The sequence below is a fragment of the Pyrgilauda ruficollis genome, unplaced genomic scaffold (genome assembly GCF_017590135.1).
Source record: "Pyrgilauda ruficollis isolate IOZ18807 unplaced genomic scaffold, ASM1759013v1 scaffold124, whole genome shotgun sequence".
NCBI classification, from domain to species: Eukaryota; Metazoa; Chordata; class Aves; order Passeriformes; family Passeridae; genus Pyrgilauda; species Pyrgilauda ruficollis.
This window is the reverse complement of record NW_024510766.1, coordinates 664,885-691,108: the sequence shown is the minus strand read 5'-3', so window position 1 is coordinate 691,108 and position 26,224 is coordinate 664,885. Positions and strand designations below refer to the sequence as shown.

The window sequence follows — 26,224 nt, the reverse complement described above, 5'->3', positions numbered from 1 at the left end:
CTCTTGTGGAAAAATTGAACAGCTGCAAGATGTGGAGATTTTATCATGTGTGTGGAGTGAGAGGGTTCAGATGTCTCTCTTCTGGCAGATAATTGCTTAGTTTAATGAGGAAGTTTTTTGGTATTTTTAATCATTGCTTCTGTGCCTTGTTTAATTATTTGCATATGGCATCATCACGTTAAAAAGAGTGTACACATTCAGAACTTCTTCTCAGTCTTGTGTCAGACATTAATGAAAAGAAGCTGAGGGTAGGTTTCTCACTAATGATGATGGAAAATTAGTTTCAAAACCCCAGAGGTGTCTTGCAAGATACACCAATGATATATAAAGGTCCAAGGAGAGAAATTCAGCACAAAATGTTGCCTAGGCTCTTTTGGACTGTTTCTCCAAGAGATCATTTTCCCATTTAATTTTGTAGTTATGAGGGAGGACGGCAAAGAGTAAACACAGAAGGTTCTCAGAGATTGCAAACTCCCAGCGAGTAAGCGAGGCTGATAAACAGCACAGGCGAGACAGCGAATGCCAGCATGGCATATACAGTAAAGGTTACACGCCTGGAGACCTGCAGCAACAGACAGATTCATGGCTTGTTTTTAAGTCTTGAGCTAGCGAAAAGTTGAGTGTCTGGAGAGGAGCAATGCTTTATGCATTAGTCATAACATTTGGAAGGGCAGCAAATCCACAGGCACAAGAGGCACAAAGGCACAAGAAAAGAGTTGCTCGTCCTTTTCTTCTCATTCTGCAAGGTGCAGCCTCCAGTTATTCACAGGCACCTCAGCCAAACAACAAGTACCCAGTGCAGGGAGGACCATGCTCTAGTTGCACTCTGTGCCACTCTATGCTTCAGCATCTCATTTGCAAGCTTGTGTATTCTCTGATAAGGATGTTTGCGTTCGGCAGTTGAGTGTGAGGGGAAGAGACAGTGTGATCATTCGGAGTGACTGGTTCAGTCAGTAGTGACCAGTCATGCAAGTGTGTAATACAAGCACATTTATCTGTAAGGGATCTGTTTGACCAACTTCATGTTTTCCTGCAGCTGAACTGGGAAGAGCTGCAGGAGGGAGGGTCAGGTGATGCTGCTGGCATGGCTCAACCATTTCAACACATCAGATAGGTCTTCAGTTTGGGGGATTGTTTATTTATTTTCCTGAGCAATAGATTCCTAATTTTTTGTTTGAGGGCCTGCATAGCTCTACAGATAAATAAGTCTATGGCAATAAGGCTGATTTTTTAGATGATTTTCAGAACACTTTAGAAATAGCCCATATACACACTCAGCTTGGGAATTCCTCCACCACACAGCTGCTGCTCACTACCTACACTTGCTGTTTGCATTGTCTCCTATGTCCCTTGGGTTATCCCTTTAATGGCTTTGACATTAAACACCTGAACAGTTGCTCAATATACAGAATAGACAAAAAAGGATGAGGCAAGATGGATAAAAGATAAATGGACGTGACAAAGAAGGTAGCACTAATGGTTCAAACCAAAATGGCTCTTTTTATGTTTGAGCAGGTCCTTGAAGCACAAATGCATCACAACCATTAGCCATAAGATGCACAGTTAGTCTCAGTGCTCTCAATTCACTTTGTTTTACTGATCTCCAATGTTTTACACACAATCATGATTTTGTAGTTACAGTTTAGTTATGTGAGAAAGAGGCTCTAAAGTATTCTTGCCACACTGGAAGTGTGTTTAAACCAGAACTAAGGGTTTGATGAGGTGTCAGGTCCTGCTTGTTTTGCAGTCAACATTTAGCAATAATACAGTCATGATGCTACTTTAAAAGGGTGAAAAATTCACCTGTAGGAACAATCAATAAAATTTGAATCAATAAACAGTTTGGAAGGAAAAGTAAGGGACTGGAAGCTGGGAAAAGCCAGAATAAAATCTGAAATAGTGCACTTAACCTCCCTGTTCCACGTGAGTATTTTGGGGATCTGACACTGGTCCAGCCACTCTTAGGCACACACAGCAAGACAGCATTTGGGCAAAGCTGTCGTTTTCCCTGTGGTGCATGTACATAAACTCTAGTCACTGTTAGCCCTGAAGAGGGCTGCAGAGCTGCAACATTGCTATCTGGAACCACAGGAATTCCTCTGCTGGCTTCCGCAGTTTGTTAAATTCAACTTTTACAGCAAGATGTGACACCCAGAGCAGCACAGTGAAGTTTTCATTCTAGCCACAGCTTAGTGCTGGTGATCAGCCCACACACTGCTAATTGCAAGTGGGGTAGAAATAATGTGCAGCCTGACTTGACTTTAAAAAGTGTATTTTCCTCGAATCCTACACTGTTTTTCCTCTATCAGAGTCACGCAACCATGAAGTGTCATGATGAGGCAGCAGAACAGAAAAGGTAAAGATTTCAGGCTCTGGATGATTTCATCTTGCCAGGATGAGTAGAGGCATCGGTCTGAAAAGAAAGTTACTGAGGAGGCAGAAGTTGCTTTCAGTGAACTTGAGCAAAAGTTCATTGAGGCCATTGAGAGGACTTCCTTGGGGAATGCCCCCCAGTAAAGCTGAGCTGTGTTGCTGTCAGCAGCCCCTCCCTCTGTGTGAGCAGAGCCCACATGCTCGCTCCTCTTTAAACCAAACCACGCTGTCAGGGCGCAGGGCACAACTGGTTCCATTGGCCGTTCTTGCTGAGATTGGAAGACACAAAATCTGGTGTGTATCTTAACTTAGTCTAGCTAAAAGGGATGGAGTGGCTGTGCAGGATGTGGATCAAACTAAGGAAATTTAGGGAAGGATACTCTTCCTTCCTAAAAACTAGACTTCTCTCTGCTGAGAGGTTTTATGGTGTGCAGTTAGTGTGGCAACATGATACAGCTCCAAGTTTTCTCCTGGAGGCTGGAGCCCTTTACAGGGTCTTGTATCAATATATTTTGGTGTCCTTCAGAGTGTTTTGTATCAATATATTTACCATGCAACATGTATGTATTATGAAATTATAGTAATATTCACAATATTAGTTTTGGCAATATAGGACACAGAATTTATCTTTGTCAAGGAAAGCATCCCTTGCATCACAAAATTATGACCTAACAATACATTTTGAAAATGGTATCATTTTGTTAAAAAGCCATTTTGGCCAAGAAAATTGACTTGTTCTAATCAAAACCACAAAACTATATAAACACAATATAAACTACAGAGAGGTGACTACACTTTTGTGGGCATCTGAGCATAAAATGGTGAAACAAGATTACCTCTCAAGTGAAGGAACTCAAGGGCACTTTCTTTCACCTACCTACTGCTCTAGCCATAGAAGGGAGAAATCACACTAGAGAGCATGTGAGTCAGGTGAAGAAAAATCAGTGGCATTACATTTTTCTGTTTTACTGATTTCAAGTGTTCAAAATTCTTGAATGACACTCTCCAAAATAATGAGGTTTAAAAATAGTAAATGTAATAAATGCTTTCTGGTTTTTATTCCATAATCAAAGTAATTGCAACACTATTTAAGGTTAAGTGCCTTATTATTAATCTTTCATTACCTGTGATTGAATTAAGGGCCAGCAGCATTTAAATCAGTCCTGCAGGCACTTGCTAGCTGCTGCTACCCCTTTCTTAATATAAGTAGCACAACTCTGTCGTCTCCAAGGACTCTAGCAAAACATTAGCTTTCGTAACATGACTGGAAAGGTACCAAGTTTGGGTTATTTTCAGTCTGTGGGAGTAAGTTCCAGAAAAAGAGCTGGTTGGGGAATTCTCCAACAGAAGGTTTTTCAGCAAGAAAATGCCCTTTTCGCACAACCAGTGTTTTCTATGTGGAAAAAGAAAATTTTTAAAAATACATTTTTCCCTGGGAGAATCAAAACAAAGGCTGGCCCAGCTGCTGCCTGCTACACCACTTTGAGCAAAAAGTGAGTTTAACAGCTGCTGCCCAGGCAGGCTGCTGGAGGTGAACAGTCCCCAGCTCTCTGTCCTCCTGGCATGTGCCAACTGCACAGGGAGAGGAGCAGGACAAACTGGGGAGGATTAGAGCCCTCCACATTCCTGGTGAACCTTTGCCAGGTCCCAGGCTTGCTGCACAGCTCTCCAGGTTATAGCAGCCACCCACAATGAAAACACTACTTCAGGGCCCAAGAAATTAAATTTTTCTGAAAATCCATTTCTGCAAAAATGTCACTTTGACATTTTGTCCTAGTTCAATTCACCTGCTTTCCCTGGGGAACAGAGTTTCTGTTTTCGAGATGATTCTGCCCACGCATCGCGGGCTCTCGGAGACCCCCCTGCCACCACTGCTGTGGGTGTAACGAGGACACGGTGGCTGAGTGACCCTGCTGGCCACAGCCATGGCCATGGGGAAGGGCTGGCCCAGAGGTGAGGCCTCTGCAGAGGTGCTGGGGTAGCTGAGTAAGCAATTAACAAACCAGCCTTGAAATTAGAGCTGAGATCAGAAGAAAAGCTCAAATCCCTCTATCACCAGAGCTATGAAATGTTTATTCCAACCACAGCATAGAAACATGGGTTTAATGGCACTTAAATATATTGGTGTTTTACAGCATCCTAGGACATGAATATATTCATCTCTTTGCTTAGTTGCAGGAAATTGCAGTGATGGATTGACATCATTTTGTAATTGCGTGCGATGCACAACCAAAACAGAGCTCAGGCAGTGAGCTGCATTCTAACTAAATGCTCAGTATTTGTTAATAATGAAAGTTCAGCTAGCTTGATATAAGAACTGCATATATAGGATGAAATATTAATTTATTATGCTTCAGTTGAGATTTTTAAGGTAGTCTGATTTTCCTTGAATGCATGTGTTTATCATTATCAGCCTGAACACAACTAGCACTCTTCAAGGTTTCTCGCTGAAAAGAAATTGAGCGTGCAAATACTCTTTCATCATAATCACACTGACTGTGCAGGGTAATTCATAAAAGAGCCAAAAATATATTGAAATTCAATATTATTTTAGACCAAATCAATATTAATAATTGTTTGTATTTTAAAGTGAAATTTACAGTTGAAAAATGTACAGAGATCAGCCCATAGTTGCTAACACATCAAATTTTCCTATTAAACTTAAAGGCACAGTAATTTTACTTCAAAATGTTTCTTATAAAGCAAGAGAAGGCATTGATCTGTGAAAACAGCTATCTATTATTTATGTGAACAACATTAGAACAGATTTTAATTATAAATGAGCTGAAAGGTCAGTAACTATTTTATTTTTAAGGTCCTGATTTTAAATTTGGATAACTTAATCAAAATATTTATGTGGGACGGCTCCCAGTGGAAATTGCACAGAAGGATTAGGCACAAAACACTGTCTACAGTCAAACCCCAATACTATTGGTACCTCTTACAGAACCATTAAATGTGAGTGATTACAGTAAACTAATAATAATTTCTTTGATCTTCAGCCATAGAATCATAGAATCATAGATTGGTTTGGAAGCAACCATAAAGATCATCTAGTTCCAACCAGATTTCCATCTAGTTCCTTCCAGGTTCTTTTGAGTGTGCATGCTTTGATTTCAGTACCAAATGCAGATAATTTGAATTTGCAGTGATGTTGTCTGAGCCCTCAGCCAGAACTTGATCAGTTGTCAGCCCACAGGAGACACAGCACAGGGAAGGGGCGAATAACCCTGTGTGCCACAGGGCTGCCCACACCAAACAGGAAAAGATCCCTGGTTTGTATTAGATTCCCTGCTTCAGTGTCTGGGCCCAGCTCCCCAGCATGTTGGTGTCTCAGCAGTACAGCCAGGGCAGTGGTGCTGGGGACAGCCATGCCAGAATGCCTGTTTTCCATCCCCAGGAGGAGTCCTCTGTGTCACAAATACTTTGACAGTTGCTCCATTTCCTGGAGCAGGCACCATTCTGCCTGTCCACACTACAGCAAAAAGAGGGAGGAAAGGACTGAAATGTTTAGGCTGTGTCTACCTTCTCATTGAATGCAGAAGCTGAGAAGGATGGAGTTACAAACCCAGTCTGATGTCAAGTGTGTGGAGTCAATAGAGTATGTCCATTCCTACAGAGCATCAGTGGAACAACAGGAAGTTTGCTGGTGACATTCAATGATCTCCAATATTCAGAGCACACAGGTAGGCCTAGCAGCTACTTGCCTTATCTCTTCTTATTACAAATCACACAAAATGTGCTTAAAAATAACTGAATAACAGCAAATCAAATAGTAATAGTCTTCTACTGTACCAGCATTACGGAACTGATTTTAAAGATAATTCATGTCTATTTAGGATTCTCATTACAGCTCAATATCAAAAATTGCATTCTGTTTAAAAGGCTGAGTAGCTGCACTGATATCCATGTGTTTCCTCTGGCTGCTCTAAGTGTGGAGTGTCTGAAATTGTGGTGCAGAGTAGTTTGCAGAAAAGGACAAACTGGAAGTGTATGACATGTAGCAGTCCAAGTTGTCGTACAGTGACCATCACACTGGTGTCTGCCCCCCTGTGTAAATGGCAGCCACAGACAACCTTGCAGCTCCTTTCTCACCCAGCCAGGCTTACCCTTGGTGCAGGCACTCCTAAGGAATCAGCCCCGTTCCTGAGCACAGCCGTGTCCCTCTCCCCCTGCTCTGTCAGCCGCTGTGCCCTGCTGTCGTTCAAAGCACGGCTGCGCTGCAGCAGCAGGTGGGACTCCACCCCTTCCCCAAAGCCCACTTTGGCAAAAGGCAGAACTTTTGGAAACAAAGGGGTGTAAGGGCAGAGAAAATGTCCACTGCCCTGTGTAAGCAGTGCTCCAGTATAACACCAGTAAACCTTCCCTCACCCTGCTGTGCAGCTGGCACTCTACCCCAAATGGTAGAGCTTTGCCTCTCTGCAGCCCTAGCAGCTTCCACATGCACCTGCCCTCTCACCAACACAGAGCCATTTCACTCCTTAAAGTGATGGAAAATTTCCAGAACCTTCTCTTCCCTCATACACACCTGGAGATCTCTCAGTTTGCAGATCTGCCCTTGGTCCCACAAGGCATGATGAGGAGGAGGGGGCTCAGTGCAGGCCAGCCCACGTAGATGGTGGCATGTCACAGCTGTGCCTCTGCACACCCAGCCAGCTCCCCCTTCAGCACTCAGTCCAGCTTCCCTTTATATGCTGCAGTAACGCATTGACTGAATAAAAATAAAAATTCTATTTCCTCTTGTTTAGAAATTGCACTTCAAAATAAAATGCAAATATTTTTTTCAGTTTGCTTTATTCTAGGGTAAAAGTTTCGTTTGGAATCAAAATATAAAAGGCATTTTAAAGACAAAACAAGTTTCCCAAGTAGATCTAGATGTAGATTATGCCTTTTCAGCTGACAGCTTTTTTTTTGTTTTAGCTGGCCAAATCAAGAACAAGAGAAAATATCTCAGCTCTGACATACAGGCATAGTCTAAGTGAAAAGGCACCTTGAATAAACAGATCTTTAATTAGGGAGAAAGCAAATTTCAATAAGAAACAAATTACTCACCATGGTTAGAAGGATTAAGAGTCAGTATTAGCTGAGAACAGTCAAATGTACATCATTACAGAAGGTGCTAGTGTCAATAAAGGAGCCCTCTCCACAGCCACAGCAAAATGTGCCATTTCAAGGTTAGGAGGCCTATTTTGTTCTTCCTCTAGAAGAACATCACCAGGAACCCACACAGTGTGAGTCAGGAGCTTATTTTCCTTCTGCTTTTGCAGAAATTTTGGTGTGTTTTGTTTCCACAGTTAAAACCACCCTCACTGGTCACAGAGGTTTTTAATTTCTAGGTTACAGGGACCATTTCAGTTTTCTCTTTTTTTTTTCTATCCTTGCTTATGACTCCCAGACACAGATTCTCTGCTTCAGATACTTTTGTCCTTTAGAAAAAGGAAATACCATAGAGGAATCACAAACCTCTGCACTGCATTAGATGAACTACATGTTATATATGGTAAAGTTAAGCCATAATGTTGAGGAAGAAGGCTCCACACATATATTTACATAAAACCACTCAAAATCATTGCTATAAAAACTGTTTAAAATCTCGTGATATCAAGAGGTGTGGCATGGGAATAAAACTTTTTCCCCCTTCAGCACTCAGTCCAGCTTCCCTTTATATGCTGCAGTAACGCATTGACTGAATAAAAATAAAAATTCTATTTCCTCTTGTTTAGAAATTGCACTTCAAAATAAAATGCAAATATTTTTTTCAGTTTGCTTTATTCTAGGGTAAAAGTTTCGTTTGGAATCAAAATATAAAAGGCATTTTAAAGACAAAACAGGTTTCCCAAGTAGATCTAGTTGTAGATTATGCCTTTTCAGCTGACTGCTTTTTTTTTTTGTTTTAGCTGGCCAAATCAAGAACAAGAGAAAATATCTCAGCTCTGACATACAGGCATAGTCTAAGTGAAAAGGCACCTTGAATAAACAGATCTTTAATTAGGGAGAAAGCAAATTTCAATAAGAAACAAATTACTCACCATGGTTAGAAGGATTAAGAGTCAGTATTAGCTGAGAACAGTCAAATGTACATCATTACAGAAGGTGCTAGTGTCAATAAAGGAGCCCTCTCCACAGCCACAGCAAAATGTGCCATTTCAAGGTTAGGAGGCCTATTTTGTTCTTCCTCTAGAAGAACATCACCAGGAACCCACACAGTGTGAGTCAGGAGCTTATTTTCCTTCTGCTTTTGCAGAAATTTTGGTGTGTTTTGTTTCCACAGTTAAAACCACCCTCACTGGTCACAGAGGTTTTTAATTTCTAGGTTACAGGGACCATTTCAGTTTTCTCTTTTTTTTTTCTATCCTTGCTTATGACTCCCAGACACAGATTCTCTGCTTCAGATACTTTTGTCCTTTAGAAAAAGGAAATACCATAGAGGAATCACAAACCTCTGCACTGCATTAGATGAACTACATGTTATATATGGTAAAGTTAAGCCATAATGTTGAGGAAGAAGGCTCCACACATATATTTACATAAAACCACTCAAAATCATTGCTATAAAAACTGTTTAAAATCTCGTGATATCAAGAGGTGTGGCATGGGAATAAAACTTTTACCCAGTGGAAAGGAACATATTAACTTTTTATGCACACATACACATATATACATATATATCAGCTGCTCATAAAATCTTTTAAGTTTTGTCATCTTTTCCTTCTTATCATAACACACCTAAAACTGCAAAGAAAAATAATTTATAGAGAAAAAATTCAAATTTACATTTGCTGCATACTGACATAAAGGAGGAAGGATGTCTGGGGTAATCACTTGTTTGGTACCCTTGGAAATCCAGCTTATTCCAGGTGCATTGAACCTCTGAAAGAAGACATTTTCATTTGGAATACCCAGGAAACCTATGGAATAGACAAATGAAGCAAGGCAATTGAAGAAGTGTACAATATCATATAACTGTTATATGACAGTGCAATAATCTAAAAAACCCTTTGAAGATGTGAGAGTTACTTTAAATAGAAGAGAGATTGAGGTAAGTGCAGGGAAGGAAAGCATTTCAAACTGGGCTGTAATGAGAACCAAGTGGGCAGCTGAATAACCAGAACTTTTCTGCTGTATTTTACAAGAGTTCAGTGTTCTCCACACAGCATATTTCTATGTAATATTGGATGTGGATAACATGCCTGTAAATCCTGCTGCCAGGCAGTGCCTGCAAAGGTTGGACTGCTGTGCAAATTTTGTGCCTTCCTCTCCAGTGTGGATAAAAGCTGGACAAGTTCATTATTGACACTCACTGTTTACACTGTCACTGTGCAGTTCCTGTGAGATAGTAATTTGAAACACAGTAAAAAACTCTTTTTCATTTCAAGGGGAAACTGCTTTTGAGATTATGTTTAAGTTTAGGAATAGAATTATAAGCCCTCGAGGGTCTTGGAGAGGTGTGTGTTGACTTGCTAAGGCCCTGCTGCAGTACTGAGGAGATTAGTAACACATGAAGCCTGCTACAATTTGCACCCAGAAAGATAGGAAAGAAATCTTCTTGACTTTGAAAGGATTATTTTGGTTGTTTACTGAGTGCTGTCCCTTTTGGTCTTAAATTGCAGATGAAAGTGGAAACCAGAAGTGCCCGCTTCTTATTGCAATGTGTGATGGAAGTGAGAGGAGCAGCTTTAGCAGATTTGCCAAGGCTTTTGGAATGGGAAAAAGGGGTCATACATTACCACTCTTGACTTCAGCCACATAAAACAATACTACAACTTTCTGCAATTATGCTGAAATTCAGGCTTTGGCACATCATATGGCTTTAATATCCCTTCTAGCACTGTGTGGGTCCAAAGGACCACACTGGTGTATGTGGGACAGCAGAACTGAACCCACAAATACCTGAAAACAAGTTTCCACCAGAGTAAGAGAAAGCCTCGTACGCTCCTTTCCACACTCTTTGGGGTAAATCAATTGACGTATAGGTGAGCAAAAGAGGATCCTGTAATTTTCAGGAATCTCATCCTGTCCAGAATTCCCCATTTGGTATAATTAGAAGAGATGCTGAAAGCCAACACGTGTAATGACACCAGTGACTGGAGAATAGAGCTGTTAATAGGCAATAAGTTCTGCCTAATTTGCTGCCACACTGCTGGAGTGCACTGGTGGCAGGCAGCAGAGGTGGTCAGCTCAGAATGTGCATCTAGGATCACTGGGATGCAGGAGAGGCTGCTTGGGCAGCAGGGGAAGAGGTGTCAGCTCCTCGGGCTGGTCCCACGCTCAGGAGGTCCAACTGACCCGAGTGCCAGTTCCTGCCTCTGCAGGATTCTCCTCTTGGGAAAATGGAGAGTGTAAAGTAGTGCTGCTCAAAGTCACACAGGGCTTTCCTGTCCTGAATTCCAGCTGCTGAACTGGTTTGTGCATCTGGCAGTGCTCAGGAGATACCCACTGGGGCCACCTGGGTGAGACTTCATCATGGTCCTGAGGACGCCAGGCTGAGCCACCCCTCTCCACTCAAGTATTTCATTCCTGATTTAAAAGGCTTTCAGAGCTGGAGAAACCTTCAACTTCTCCACTGATTTCATCAAAGTTGGTTTAATTCCTTTCCCCACAGGAAGGGAAAATTTCAATCCAGATCTTTTCAGAAGAGGGTTTTGGAGATATTTCAGTAACAGGATATTTTGAACAGTTTCAACTTTCAAGTTATCATTTCACCTTTCTCCAAAATACGTCATTTCTATTATTACACAGAGAAGAACATGATTATATATGAAGTTGATATAAGCCAGACAAAATGTTTTGATTTGAAATATCACCTGGAAACAAATTTGTCCTTCCCAAATCTCAAGCAAAATTGAAGTTTTTTTTTCTATTGATACATGAGCCTGAATATAGTGATAGAAAATACAGCACCCAAAGATGAACATTTAATGAATGGAAGCAGCCACAGGATTAGTAGTTTCCTACTTCTTTCTATGCTAAAGAAGCTACAGGATTTGGGGCATAATACTTAGGAGTCATTTGCATTTCCTATTTCCAAGAAATGCTGACAGATACAGAATAATATGGCTTTTAGTATCTCCAGTTCTGCTTTTGTAAAACTCCTAGAAAAAGTTAGTTTTGCTGGTGAATATGAATAATGTTTACAAATCCAATCTCTGCTCCTATAAATGTTACGATAAGCCTGATCTAGGAGTCAGGGGTAAAACAGACTGGACACTTGAGTGCCCTCAGTGCCCTGTCTTTGAAGGCCTTTTGTCTCTGTAAGTGCTTTGGAGCAAGGACACACATCCTTGGCTCGGCTGCAGAGTGAGAAGTAGCTGTGTTCACACACCTCCTAGAAGCAGCTAATGGATATAGAAGAGTTCACTTCAGTAATAATAGTAATTTTTTTTTCCTATATTCTTGTAGTAATAATATTCCCTTTTTCTTAATTCAGCTATTTGCCCAGCATCACTATCCCAATCTCTAACTATATTACACAAGTAAAATTATCTTCATAGTGCAAAAAATGCTTCGTTATGATGCCTTTTCAGGACACCCAAAACAAAACTCAATAGAAGGAAAAAACCCCTCACATCTCTGAGTTAAACTTCTCCAGATCAGCTACAGGAGTGCTGAAATTTAACATGTAGTTTTTATTGCTGCCGGGCGAATCTTGTCTTAAGAAAACCATGTCTGCCTTAAAAAGTATCTCTCTCTGAACTGGCAATCCCAGCAGTGGTGCATTAGCTGGGGACTGGCCATCAAGGGTTTTACTGAGGGTTTTACTGAGGGTACACTGAGGCTGTGTAGTAAAACAGGGCACCCCTGACGCAGGGAATGATTGGCATCTAACTCCACTGATTCAGAAGTGCTGAACAATTGCTTTATTAAACTATATTATATTACATTATACTATACTATGTCTATACTACAAAGAATACTAAAGGATATTAAAGAAAAACTCGTTACTCTCTTGAGACAGCCAGGATACAGCTTTGATCCAATAGACCAAGGAAACAAAACAATCCTCAGCAGAATCCAATTGACAAATAACTTGAGGTAAACATTCTTCCTAACACATTCCACATGTGCAAAACAACAGGAGCAGAGATAGCGATAGAGATAAGAATTGTTTTTCTCTTCTTCTCTCTGTGCTTTTCCAGGAAAAATCCCTAAGAGAGAATTATGTCTCTCTGTTCAGAGAATGTGAATGCCACAAGGCTGTGCCCGTGCAATGCCACATTTCTCTGTACACAGAACCTGGACAGTGGCACCTCCCCAGAGTTCCACAGAATCAGAGGGATGCCCCAGTTTGTTTCCCAGGAATGGCACAACCAGAGCTGCAGGAGTGCCCAAGCTGATCTCTGCTGCTCAGCAGTGGTCATCCAACAGCACACAAGGTGCTGATTCCTGAATCCCTGCTTCCAAAAGACACCTGCATCCTGCTGCCTCCTTTGAATACACAGCTCTGCTCTGAGGCACCAGCCTGCTCCCGCTGCAGGAAGAGCAGCTAAACCTCACACAGCATGAGAAATGAAGTTTGCCATGTATGTGTAAACTAAGCATTTACATTCATTCACAGTTGGTTTGCGATTGTCCAATTTAGCAATAAGTAGTTTAGTGATTTGCAAAGAATTTGGGTGTTTTGTTGACTTGCTGATGTATATGGCAACAATATGCAATGCTGATGCTGGCATTAGTCTGTGCTCCTTGATTCACTGGCAGCTGCCTTGGCACCTTGCAGTGAAGCCTCAGGAAGAGAAAGTATAAAGGTGCCCTGCACCTTTACAGTCTCTGGCACACCTTGATCCTAGCTCCATAGAGGAAAAAACCCTTTTCCTCTCATCTTGGCACAGTGCCTTTCATCCTCAGGCTGATTTAGCTGGGCTGGTCACCAGCAGCTATGCAGTGGAGTGACAGCACAGCAATACCAATTACAAAGAGGGCCGGGCAGCTTGGGACCTGCAGGGTGGCTGCAGGTGAGCAGCCAGAGAGGGAAATGAGGGGCTGTAGCAGCCTTGGACCCTCTGTCCCTCCTGCTCTCTGCAAATGTGAGCAATTGTGGGCAGCTGTGAAACCTGAATACCCTGATACCATGTTTTTCTAAGACAGTCTTAGATTTTCTACACTCATACTGACCTCAGCTGAAGATAACAAGCCTTGTCCTGGGGGAAAAGGGACAGCTTATCCTGGCACTTTGCTCTGCAAGGTTTTATTTTACTTTCCTTTGATGCATCAGTGTGGTTAGGGAAAGATCCAGTTCTAGATGTACCAAAGGCTGCTCCTGAGTTTCTTCCTAAGGATTACACCATGCCCTTAGATTGTATCTCATCAATGCTGTTCTTCACACTGACCTGTTACAGCAGACAAGGGAGAGAATATCATCTCTGCAGCACTCATGCATGAGCAAATAGCCATGAGCTATCAGACACCACCCCGAGTGCAGCCTGCCTGACCCACCCCGGACCAGGGATCAAACAACAGAGATGTTTTCTTTCTTGGACTGATGCAGTATTGTAACAGCAAACTGCTCACAGTGAAAGTGTTTGGTCATTAGGCCTCCAGGCAGAGATTGCCAAAAGCAGAACCTACATAGCTCTACTTTCAGAGCCACTTTTGTCAGAAGATTTAAATAAATCTTTGCAGAGTCTTCCCATACTGCTTGGGAGCAGGGAGAAATTAGTTCTGCTTCTGTGTTTGCAAAGAAAAGATTTGCTGCCAGGAAATTTTGCTATAATATTTAAGTATTTTCCACAAACACATTTGGATTTTTCTTTTACCTAAAACTGCACATCTTTTTCCTTACCAGTCTTGCATTAATGATCCAACACCCATTCTCCTGCCTGCTGCTAATACTTCCTTGGCTCACAATTCATAGGAGTACTGTGGTGATTGATAAATGTCTTTGAATTTGAAAGTGCTGAGTGCTAATTACTGTCTGTGCACATTCATACTTGTGCTGCTTTCAAGTGCAGGGCAGTCACATACCATGGTAATAGGAAAGCTTAGGAAAACAGATATTGGTACCTGATATTGGTATAGGAGTTTTATCCATCATAGGAATGTAATAAGGAAGAATAAATTAGAAGTTAGATGTTTCAATTCATTATTGCACGTTCTAATGAATAATTTTCCATCTGTTTAATAGGTTCAGGGCAGCTCAAAATGGAGTTCAGATTGGAAGCTGCTTGCAGCCCTATCTGCTTGCACCCTGGGTAATGCTAAGAATTATAAAAATACGTTTTTGTCCATTGTGAGGAGCACAGTTAAAAATGTGACAGCAAAGTGCAAGTTGAAGGGTATGGATTCATCCAAATTCTGCCCTACGGATGCTGGGACACTGGGTGGGTCAATCCAGAGCCCCCCCATAAAGCATCCATCACATGCCTGAGGACGTACTGCCTGAAGAAACTGTTAGGTCAAGCTGCACTTGGGTTTTTTGTAGGCTTTTTCCCTCATCCATCTTTAAAATGATGTGATTGGAGTGTAAAGGGTATTTTCAAATGTTTCCTTAATGAGGATACTTTGTTCACATTTATCAGTCAGTGCTAACTGCTTTCAGAGTTCCTCTGCTCCTGTAACTCAAGGACCAGCCTGGGAGGGCTTGGGAAGCACATGCTCAGCATCCATAAACCAGCCACTGCCATTCACCAGCTTTGCTCACAGAGGACATGTTAATTAAAGTCAACTGATTGGAAAAATAATTACAGGAGAATCAGGAGGGGGAAAGCTTAGACCCATAATTTAAAGATGTCTGATGTTTGTGTGTTGTTGAGAGGTAGTCATTTTGTTGAGAGGAAAGAGGATCTCTCTTTTTCTTTCTTGGACTCCTGTGCTCTCCTTGCTTTCTGCTGCTTGCAGAAACATGCAATGGCTACAGGCAACATGCAGCAGTTTTTCTTTAGTTATGCAAGTACTTGTGGCTTTTATTCTTTCAAATATATGCTTTCACCTAGCTTTGTTGCTGTTGTATCTTGAGGTGTCCTGAAGAGGCTGTAATGTCTAACCTAAAAGGTTTTGTATTCCTGGACACAGTTATTCTATAGGATGTGGAATAATGTAAACACTCTAACTGCTAAAAACTGCTGTTTTAGCATTTCTTGCACTAATTAAAACCTGGCTAGGCATCTCCTTTCTTGATGTTGCCTCTACTTCAAAGAAAAACATTTCAACAAATCAAATCAAGGGAAAATGGTTTCACATTTTAAGCTAATAATAATAATAGTCTTAGAAACCCATACTTGCTCAAGGGTATAATTAATTATAAAAAGACCTTAGAATTCAACAGTAAGCAAATATAAACCCCTTGTTATTTGGGGGTGGATGTTTTTCAGACACTCCCTCTCAGGTGATGATTCTGCATTCTCACCAGCTCTGTGTCCCTCCAGTGGGGGCATTCCCACAGGGAGGGGCAGCACCCAGGGCTGCCAGACTGGGAGCCCCTCCAGCTCTCTGCAGCATTGTGGTCTCCTGAAAAACCTCGGGCAAGGCACCTGCCTTGTGCCTGTTGGAGCTTCCCCCTCCCCATGGACGTGCAGAGAGCATAAACAGGTGACAAAAAGGAAATCCTCTATGTCAGGAAACCAAATGCAATTCTTAGAAGGCTCTGACTGGACAGATTTACCAAGTGATGGTGTGAGTTTGGTGTTGTTCTGGCCTTGCCACCACTGGATTTGGTTGGAAGTGCCCATTCATCCAAACCCCTGCCTATGCAGCCAAACAAACACTGTAGAGAACCAGAGAGAGGGTGGGTTGTGTTCCCTGTGTGCTCATAACAGCAGTGGTTGGAACTGGAACACAGTTACTTTGAAGGCTAACCTGACTCCCCTGGTGCTTTAGAGCATTTGGCATTTAAAGGTAAATATATGTAGTAAATGCAAATGTCCATCCATACTAGATTCACAAAAGGCACAGATGGACCTGCACAAGGACTTGTAACAGCCTGGCTTTGCTAGTGCTAAAAAAATAACCAATGTTTTATTTTAGTTTTACTTTTAAAGGTGTGAGAAAAGTTTAAGGTGAAAAAAAAAGAATACACAATTACTGTCTGCCATAATTTGAACACAGAATAAAGCTGAATTTGCTTATGCAGAGAGAGAATGTATTGCTCTGTATTCATTTAAGATACAAGCATTCCCCAGTATTCCTGGCCTGGAGCTCTGGCTGCTTTACACACTGAATAAATATAGTTGCCACTAAATAATGTTAATAACCTTATCAGTCAGAGTTACAGAATGACTTCATCTTTCACACTTCATGTTCTTCATTGATGCATTTTAGAAATTGAGAACACCAGTACACTACGAAAAATTCAAAACTTCCTAAGGAAACCATGAAAAGCATACAAGTTGCCCCAACACCAAATACTGCAGGCACATTAAGAACAAATCTTTAAAGACTTCCTGACATAACTGCTTTGCATCATCACCTCTCCAAAACCCATCCTTACTGCAAACTGATGTTTTACAGTCCTTCTGTATTCAAAATCCCCTTTGTAAACAAAGACCATCTTCAGAAACTTTCCTTTAGAGCAGGTCACATTTGCAGTAAAAATATTGGAAAAGCAAAGTGATTGCTACCCCTGCAGCCTGTTGCTGACCTCCAGCTGAGCCCTTGTGTTCAATAATGTGCTACTGAGAAATCCAGTTACATTTTGGGAACCAGTTCCACTGCCTGTGCTCTAATGCAGAGTGTTACTGAAAAATGCAGGGTTGTCATAGCTCTGTGGCAGAAGCTTTCATTTTAATTAATAAAGACATGTGGCCCTGGTAGTAGTTTTCCTCCGTGGTTCCCATTCCTTCACTTTTTCACTTCCTAGTATCATGTGAGGACAGACCTGGTTCCAGCAGGACTTTCCATGGGCTTAAAGCTTCAGGGCTGTGCTCAGCGAGGGCTTTAGGAAAACACATACCAGCCCATGTGGGACCAGGGCTGCTCCGGGGCTGCACTAGCAGCAAATGTCAGAGCCAGCAGCAAGGATTTGCAGAACAGAGCCAGAAGCTCTGGGGGAGCTGCCAGGCAAGAAGAGTTCCTGTGGCTCCTGCACAGACTCCTGCTTGCTGCCCTCTCTTCCTTCATGTTCACTGCCAGTAAAAGGGGCTCCAAGCACCGTGACCAGGATTTGCCTTGGAAATCAATTTGCCTTGGAAATCAGTTTGCCTGCAGAGCTTCCTCAGTGGGTGACCTGTGGTGGTTGGTTTGAGCGTGGCTGTTTCTTCTCAGAGGTGAAGCAGCAGATGCCAGTTCTGCGTTTGGCACGAAGGTGCAGCTTTCATGATTGTTCCCCACACGTTATCTCCCTTTATGGTTTTCATGTTGTTTGATCAGTAAGAAATAAAAATAAAAAGTGACAGATTCTAAGCAAACTATTGAGAGGGATTTCTCTGAAAATTGCAGTCGTGGTGTGACCGTTTTTCCCAAAATGCAATTTTTAACTATGTACTACATCATCTTTTCTACATGTTAAAAAAAGGACATAAAATTAAAGACAACTGATGGGACATAAATAGGCTGGATTATTGCAATTAACTGTACAAAAGAAGTACTAGAGAAATCAGTAATTTCGTCTAAATGAGAACTTAAATCTACTGATCTGCATTGGGAGAATAAATGCACTCTATGCTAAGTTTGGTTTGGTTTTTTACTTCTTGTAGACATATTACACCAGACTTCCAGATGAGAGGACAAAGACTATGAGTGAAGAGTGCCCTGGAGATCACATGCGGTTCTTTTCCTGGGCCAGAACTGGATTGATCTGAGAACAGTAATTATGAGGCTGACATGTATGTTCTCCTTCATCTTGCTGTTTGGAGCAGTTGGGCTCGTGGTCTTCATTCACCTGCAGGATCCAGAAGAAATAGTTCATCAGCAGACACCAGGTTAGCATTCCTGTTTCTATTTGAATCACCTGCCCTTTCATGCTCAATATTTTGTATTTATATTCTCAATGTATTTTACATATTTCACAGAGGATACCTCAAAAAAGGTGTGTCATTCTTAATGAAGGCTACCTTGAAAGTAATTATCAATTTTTTTTTTTAAATAATTTGCTGAAAAAAAAAACAGTTTCAAGGACCAATTAATTGATTATACAGGAACCTTTGCCAACATGCATAGGGTCCAGCTGGGTGGAGTTAAATTTTTGCTAAAGAAAACTTTTACTACCAACTATATCGCTGTAAATGTGAAAATGAGAGATTTCATCAAAAGTTCTGTTCCTGGAAATGAAGACCTCTGGATTTACCTTTCACTTGCATATGGTATTTAGTGTGTCATGAGATGCAAAATAAGAGATGTATGAATGAGTCATATCAGAAACTTTAAATACTTTAGGATGCATTCACTAAATTTGCTTCATTTCAATTAAACCTTTCATAACTGTTATTCATATGCATGTCATCTTCCTGCACTACTAACTTGAAATTGTGGAGAGCCAAAAAAGCCACCGAGATGGGACAACTAGAAAATTGTGGGCTGAAATAGTAGTTTCCTTTAAAAGGGAGACACAAAAGTATTAAAGGATCCAAGATCTCTTGATTTACTTGCAGTCCTTTTCTCTTTGACTGTGGCTGTAATGAAGGCTGCTTTAGAGCCTAGACAAATGCCAGTGCAGTTGCTCTCATCCAGGATAATGCCACTGTGTTCTGGGGTTTGGCCCCTGTGTTTGCTCTTATATGCACTGAAATTGTCCCTTGACTAAACAAATGCTTCATAAAACCTTTATTCATTTGACATCTTCATTGTACAGTGAACACAACTGTGTCTATTTAAAATCATTGCTAACATTTTTAAATAAGCTGAACTGTAACACAGGGAACTCTTAAATAATTACATTAATTGCTAATTTCTGTGTCTAGGTTTGTTAAGTGCTTGTTTCCATGTCACTAAACAATTTGTACTTTAATATGTTGTTTATTTAGTCCAACTGCACACACACCAATTTTGAAAGCAGCCACTCAGCTGAAACTACAGAAGTAATGAATCTTCAGTGTAGTGCAAAGCAGGGAATTAACTAGTTCCTTCAGTGCTTTTGCGATTTATTTTTTTATGATTAGATGCAAAAGAGTTTATATATTAAAAACAGAGGTGCTGGCCATATTTGACTGAAACTGGCCACTAGTTTAGGCAAGGGGGAAAGATGTATGGACAGCAAATGCAGGCAGTACTCTCGTGCATCTAAGAACGTGTAACTTTACATTGAAAAGTTAATTCTTTGCTCCTGAAAACAAGATTTCCTAGTGTGATCTCAAAACCAGTGCAATTTCTTTTCTATTTTTTTCGCTGTGGGTCCCTCATCTTGACCTCTTCTCTGCCATAAACCTCTTGAATGCTGACTGCTGATTGTGGTACGCTGGGAAGTGATTTTTGAGAGCAGTGTAACTGGAGAAGGGGACACCTAAGTATATTTAAATAACAGCAAGTTTGAACAGAGCTCTCCTACCCCTGGCAGGGAAACTCACTGTGTGATGTGCTCGATTGCTGTGGATACCTAAAACACAAACATGCCAACAATGCTGTTACTGCCAAAGGTGTGTAATCAATTCCTCAATTCTCACATTCAATTACTATTTATGTTAATAGGAACCAGACTGTACCCTTGAGTAAATGGTGCTCAATACAATTACTTTTATTTCTGTTTGGCTGACTTTCATGTGTGTTAAGTACTTTCAACTCCCAGTGGACTGAGATACTCCTCATATCCACTGCTTTTGAAAATTATACCAGTTATCACTAAAGCATATTAGGTGACTTAAAGAACACAGGTAAAAATATCCATTAATTTCATTTAAAAATACAGGTTGGCATATTTCCTTCCTAGACAGTCTCCTGTGAAAATCTGTCAATCACAGGCAACGTTTTTGGTGTGCTGAGAAGGATCCTTCCCTGGCTGTGCTCAGAGTGTTTCTCCATAAAGGGGCCTGGCTCTAATGGAGATGGGATATTGCTATAATTTGCTTGCCTGATTGCTCTCTCGAGAGAACTGAACAAATGCACGTATCATTAAGCTACTTAGGACAACAGATTCTGCATGGAAAAGCTTTACTGGATTAGCCTTTGCTTTTGTATTTCCTGTGTAGTAAAACACATTTGCCAGATGCTGGAATCAGCAGGGCTGGAGAGAAGTTGGTAACACTCATTTTCCACCAAAAAGAAGCACAGGAACCTTTGCATTGTCCAAAAGGACATTTTTCATTGTTAGCATGTTCAGTCATCTTTAATTTGGAATAGAACAACTTATGAAACAAGATTAATAAAAATACTTTGGTACTTCAGTTTTATCTGTCTGTTTCAGAAATTGTTCTTGATTGTTTAAGTCCTAGCAAGCATGACAGTGAGACCTTGATGTACTACTTAAACCAGTATAAAATCCACAGTCATAAAACTTTAAGTAATGCTTACATTACTTTCACAGAGCAAAGTACTCCTGACAGTAGCTGTTTGTGTTGATTTGTTACTATTCATTTATTCTTTCCCTGTGCTTCACATTGCTACCTAATTGTGATGCTGTACTGAGAAAGCAATATCAAAGTAATTTTCCACAACATTAGTTACAATTTTCTTCTGATCTTCCAAGTGAAAAAATCCCATCCTGTTGGCTTCTGTGAGCATATAAACCTTGATTACATTTATCTGTTGGAAACCAATGCTTATGAAGTACATGTGCCCGGGATAGTGGGTGTAGGGCCTTTTCTGCTGATTGACAAACATGCTTCCTGTGTAGTTTATTTTTATAACACACATCACTCTGAGCAGATATATTTAAGACAGACAGCCATTTGGGGTGGGCAGAACAAATTTCCCAAAGCAATATATTAAATACAGTAGATATTCCTGTGGTCATTAAAGAGACAATAACTTCATTTAGTTCTTTTCTTAGTGTGTATGAAGAGTGCTTTTAGTGGGGGAACTCAGGATAAAAACTGGGAAGTGATGGTCAGTGAGTGTTGGTCAGTGAGTGATGGTCATGCCTCATAGAGGAACACAATAGTACTGTAATAATTCTCCCTGTATAATTGTATATGCCCCCTGCACATGCATTGGTGCACAAATACAGGCTGGGCAGAGAGTGGGTTGAGAGCAGGAGAAGGATTTGGGGGTCTTGGTGGCTGAGAAGCTGAACATGGCCTGCACTGGCAACCCAGAAAGCCAACCCTGTCCAGGGCTGGGCATCAGTGTTGGCAGCATGCCAAGGAAGGTGATTCTGCCCTCTGCCCTGCTCAGGTGAGACCCCACCTCAGAGCTCTGGGGTCCCCAGCACAGGAAGGACATGGAGCTGCTGGAGAGACTCCAGAGGAGGCCACAGAGGTGCTCCAAGGGCTAAAGCCCCTCTGTAGCCAGGATGGGAGAGGTGGCGGTGCTCACCTGGAGAAGAGAAGACTCCAGGGAGACCTTAGAGCCCCTTCCAGTGCCTAAAACAGCTCCAAGAAGAGGGACTTGGGACAAGGGCCTGGGACAAAAAGACAAGGAGGAATGGCTTCAAACCGAAAGAGGATGGACTTGGATCAGATGCAAGGAGGAAATTATTCCCTGTGAGGCACTGGCACAGGTTGCTCAGAGAATCTGTGGATGCTTCATCCCTGGAAGTATTTGAGGCTAGAATGGCTTTAAACAGCCTGAACTAGTGAAAGGTGTCCCCAGCCCAGGGCAGTGGAGCTGGAACTGGAAGATCTTCAAGGTTCCCTTCCACCCCAAACCATTTTACAACTCTATGATTTCATGATATAAAACTTGCCTTCTGCAATAATCACACTGTTATTCTTAAACAGACATACTAAAGGACTTGTTCTAAGTCAAGCACATTTGCACATGGTGCACAAGAAAAATTTAATACATATATCCCCATCCTAATGCTAATGCATAAATCTCCTGTCTGTGACAAGATATTAAACATGAAAAAAAACTTTACACTAACAATATTTAGCCTCTCCACCACTGTGTTGGTCCTGGAACTGATGCCAGTTTGGGTTTTGCCTTTTGTTCCTTTTATATGTTCTCTGTATTTTTGCAAGTATATTTGTAGCTCTGTAACCTATTGTACTAGTAGCTAGTTTTCCCAGTAATTTTCCATGGCCTTTCCCTAGGCAGAAAGACAAAACAAATTTCAGAGCTTCAAGCCCTGGGGGTACAAGGCCCTCTCCTGTTTTTGTCCTTCCTGGGAACCAAGGCCAGAACAACTCTTCCAGATCCATCTTATGGACCAAGCTCAACCAGTGCTGTGGGGGGACTACAGAGAAGGGGCTTGACTTGGGGGGAAATTGAATGACCACTTGTCCTTCTCATTGGTGCTTTTTGTCAATTCTGCAAATTTCCTAAAACCTCTAAATATGTACTCATCCCTGTGGGGTAGGCTTTTGTGAACATCTTTCCAAAACTGCTCCTGAAGGCCTTCAAATAAGGATCCTCTTTTACAATAAATTATCTCGAGTTTCATTTCAGGTTGGGAAAAAGGCAACAGAACCTTAAAAGAGAAGGGTCCTGTCCAGCCTGTGCTGGCAGAAGGCTTCTTCAGCATAGAGTGTGCTTCCTCTGAGTCAGGGTCTGCAGTGAGAGTCAGCAGAGCCCTTCCAGCCTTGGCCACAGCCACAGCAGTTTGTGAGATGCCTGAGATCATGGGCGGTGAGAGCTGCACTTGGGCAGGACAAGAGAGAGCAACTTGATCCAACAACAACACTGAGAGGAGAGTCGAAGGGCACGGCATATCCTGAGAGATCTCAGGTGGATTTCAAACACAGAGCCACAGAGCAGCAGTCCATGGGCTGGAGACAGGACTGTGGTAATGAGCAGCAGGTGGTGGGTGAGGTCCTGAGCACCCAGAAGGATCACTGGATCACTGCTTCCACGAGGGACACAGGAAATAGCTGTACTGCACTGCCATAGCTGGACAGTGTACCTGAGACTGTGTGTGCTCTGTGCACTGTAGTCGGAAGAGACATGGTATTTTAAACTATCAGAGACTTTTCTAATAGGAGATTTTGCCATATAAAAGCTAGAGAAAGTATTAGTAATCTTCTACGTAAGTCTGTGGGGGAAAACAGTTATTGCATTTTTGCCATAGGATTACTGAATTCACAAACTTGTAAGAGTTTTCAGTTAGAACTTTTAAGATGAATATATATGGTCACATGCTCATCTGGGAGCTGAAAAAAGGTGGAAAATACATCTCAAAGGATCCATATTGTAAAAGCTCCTAAAGGATGAAAACAGAGAATGGCTTTGCACTCTGACTGTATGAGAATTTGAAAGTCAAATATGAATATAACCAAGCCTGAAACTCATCTGGCTGAGATTTTCCAGTGATTGCCATCTTACCTCATTGACCACTTTCTAACATTATTCTATCATCCTCTTTATTTTCTGCTTTACTGAGGGTGTGATGGGGAGGAGAGGGAGGAAGGAGAGATGTGGGGAAGGGCTGGCACAGGGACAGCACAAGGGAGCCACAGCAAATATTGCAGCAGCCTGAGAGCAAACACCAGTACTACAGCTGCACTGAAAGTTACCTTTTCAGAGCACACACACCTTGTTACTCACAAACTACACTCCTGGGCACATCACCATGCTCACTGTATATTTCCAATGCTGTCCCAGTGCACAGTGCACTGTTTGCCAGAATGGAAACTTTCTATAAAAACAGTTGAAAACGAACTAGCATTGTATAATTTTGGAAGTAATTTTCCTGCCATTTGCATCTTACTGCTCTTAGAAGCTAGAAGCTATTTAATCTGCTTCTCAGTTGCCAGTATCAGCAGAAACAACGAGCAAAGAATCTGGTGACTGTAGCAGAGGTGGCTTGCTGGTGCTCTTTTGAGGCAGAAGAAGCGTCTGTTATGTGTGTGAGGGTAGTTCTGCCAACTCAGGAGAGGTTGAGCCTTCTGCAGTCACATACTCTGAGTCTTCTTATACTGAACTTCCCCAAACAAAGCCTGGTTCACAATGGTCTGCAGTTATTGGGACGAAAAGAGAAATATCTATTTCCTTGTCTGCCTAGGCAAGGCATTTAGTAGGGTCTTATGAGTATTATATTATTCCCTTATGATATTCCCTTTTCTGCTGCTTGAAACAGTTGTGGTTTAGGCTGTGAATGTGAGCCTGGTTGTTTTTCACATTGCAAAGAAGTGCTAGCAATGACTTCATCAGCCTGCTGCTGTAAGGGATCAAACACTGCCCAGATGGTTTCAGAGGAAGCCCTACACCACCCTGCCAGTGCAAATCTGTTCAGAAGAATTGTAGTCTAGTGTAGAAAACAATAACAAATAAGCTGTTTTATCACCAGTGTACTATACAGAGGTTGTCTCCTACAACCTTCTCCCTGCTTTCATGACTATGCCATATTCTTGGCTGTCTTATAAAAAATGCAGCATTTATTTATTACATAGTATTGAGAAGGCACCACTTCTTTCCCCCCCTTTTTTCCTTTTTTTTTTTTTCCTTTTCTTTCTTTTTTTAATTTCTGTTAACATTCTTGAGCCTAAAGCCTAGTAAAGCAATTACAGCTCTTATGCTATAGCACGGCAGACCAGCATTTATTTAACCAGCATTTCCTGTCCACCATCAGCAGGTTTTTCACAGGTGTCACAGCACTGAGGTGTTAAGGCTGTGGAACTGGGATCCAAAGCTGCTGCAATTTGTTCCTGTGTTGCCCTACTGCTCATAGATTGTGCTGTATTGTGTTATATCAGGCAATTCACCCATTCAGTGTTTCCATTTCCTCTTATAAAGGGAATTCTCTGCAGAGGATTCAAGGCACCCAAGGACTTTTAGATACCACGACAAAACACCAAACCCTATTAATGATGATATTATCACCAAATCCAGTGCATTACCAGCAGCAGTTCAATCCCACTGCAGTGGTGCACACAGATGACTGAGCCAGATCCACTGCCCTTTTATTTGAGGGCATAAAGACCATGTCACCTAATCCCAAATGTTTTTATCAGCATAAAACCAGAGTGATGTAGTGCTGACTCACTCCCGTAGGGCAGCTTTCTCTTCCACAAATTTCTCTATCCTCTCTCTTTCTGGGAGCATTTCTTCTCTGACTGGTTAAAAAGAAAAAAAAAAAGTAAATAAAAGGTTTGATATTCCCTTTAAAGCTTAGTTTTAAAAACTGTCAGAGGTTGACACTTTGTTGTTGTATAAAAGCAACCTGCCGTCTCTGAGCTGCATTCATTTATGGTGCTTGGCAGCATATCACGGGCAAAACTCAGCTGCACTGTGTCAGAGGACTCTCAGAATGGCAGCTTCCTGAAAGTATATTCCCAGGGAATGAGCCTGGATGCAGCTAAGATTCCTCTGGACATTTTCAGAAGCATTACAAAAATGTGCAAAAGTTGATCAGCAGACTTTAGTTTCACCACAAAACATTTATTCTAAATAATGTATTCTAAATGTATTTAATTTTCTATAGAAAACGTGTCTGCACTAGAAAGCCTCCTTCCATATGTCAGCTATCATTCAATTTGTATGATTTTTAAAACATAGTAACATATTGAGGAGCTTAAGTCAGTTTAAAATACTTCCTGGATTTTCTGCAGTTTATGCCATTTTAAATATGTTTTATAATACGTGTTTCCATTTCTGAAAGTTATTAATATTCCCTTAAAAGCTTAACCAAAACTTCCTCTCTCCAGCAATATCATCCTTTTTCATTTAGTAAACATTAATTTTCCTTTCATGATTCTAGTGGAGCTTGAAATTAAAGGTGGCTTTCTTCCCTATTATGGCTTTCTTTGTGAATCAGCATCAAAACTGCCAGTTTACTGCTTTAGCACCACTCAAGAGAGCAAAAAACCAAAGTAACCAAAACCAAAGTAAACCAAACTTCTTGGGGACATCTTTATAATTTTCTCCAAACCAACAATCTATCAATTTTTGAAAA

General features: G+C 41.3%; 1 protein-coding gene across 1 annotated transcript in view; it reads left to right on the top strand.

The window, feature by feature from the left end:
- Positions 1-18,115: 18,115 nt before the first annotated feature.
- The window catches only part of CHST8 (carbohydrate sulfotransferase 8), a 138,309-nt gene continuing 130,200 nt past the window's right edge, over positions 18,116-26,224 (top strand). The window contains exon 1 of the mRNA XM_041490576.1: positions 18,116-18,224. Coding sequence (XP_041346510.1) covers positions 18,116-18,224 — 109 coding nt within the window. The remainder of the gene's footprint in view (positions 18,225-26,224) is intronic.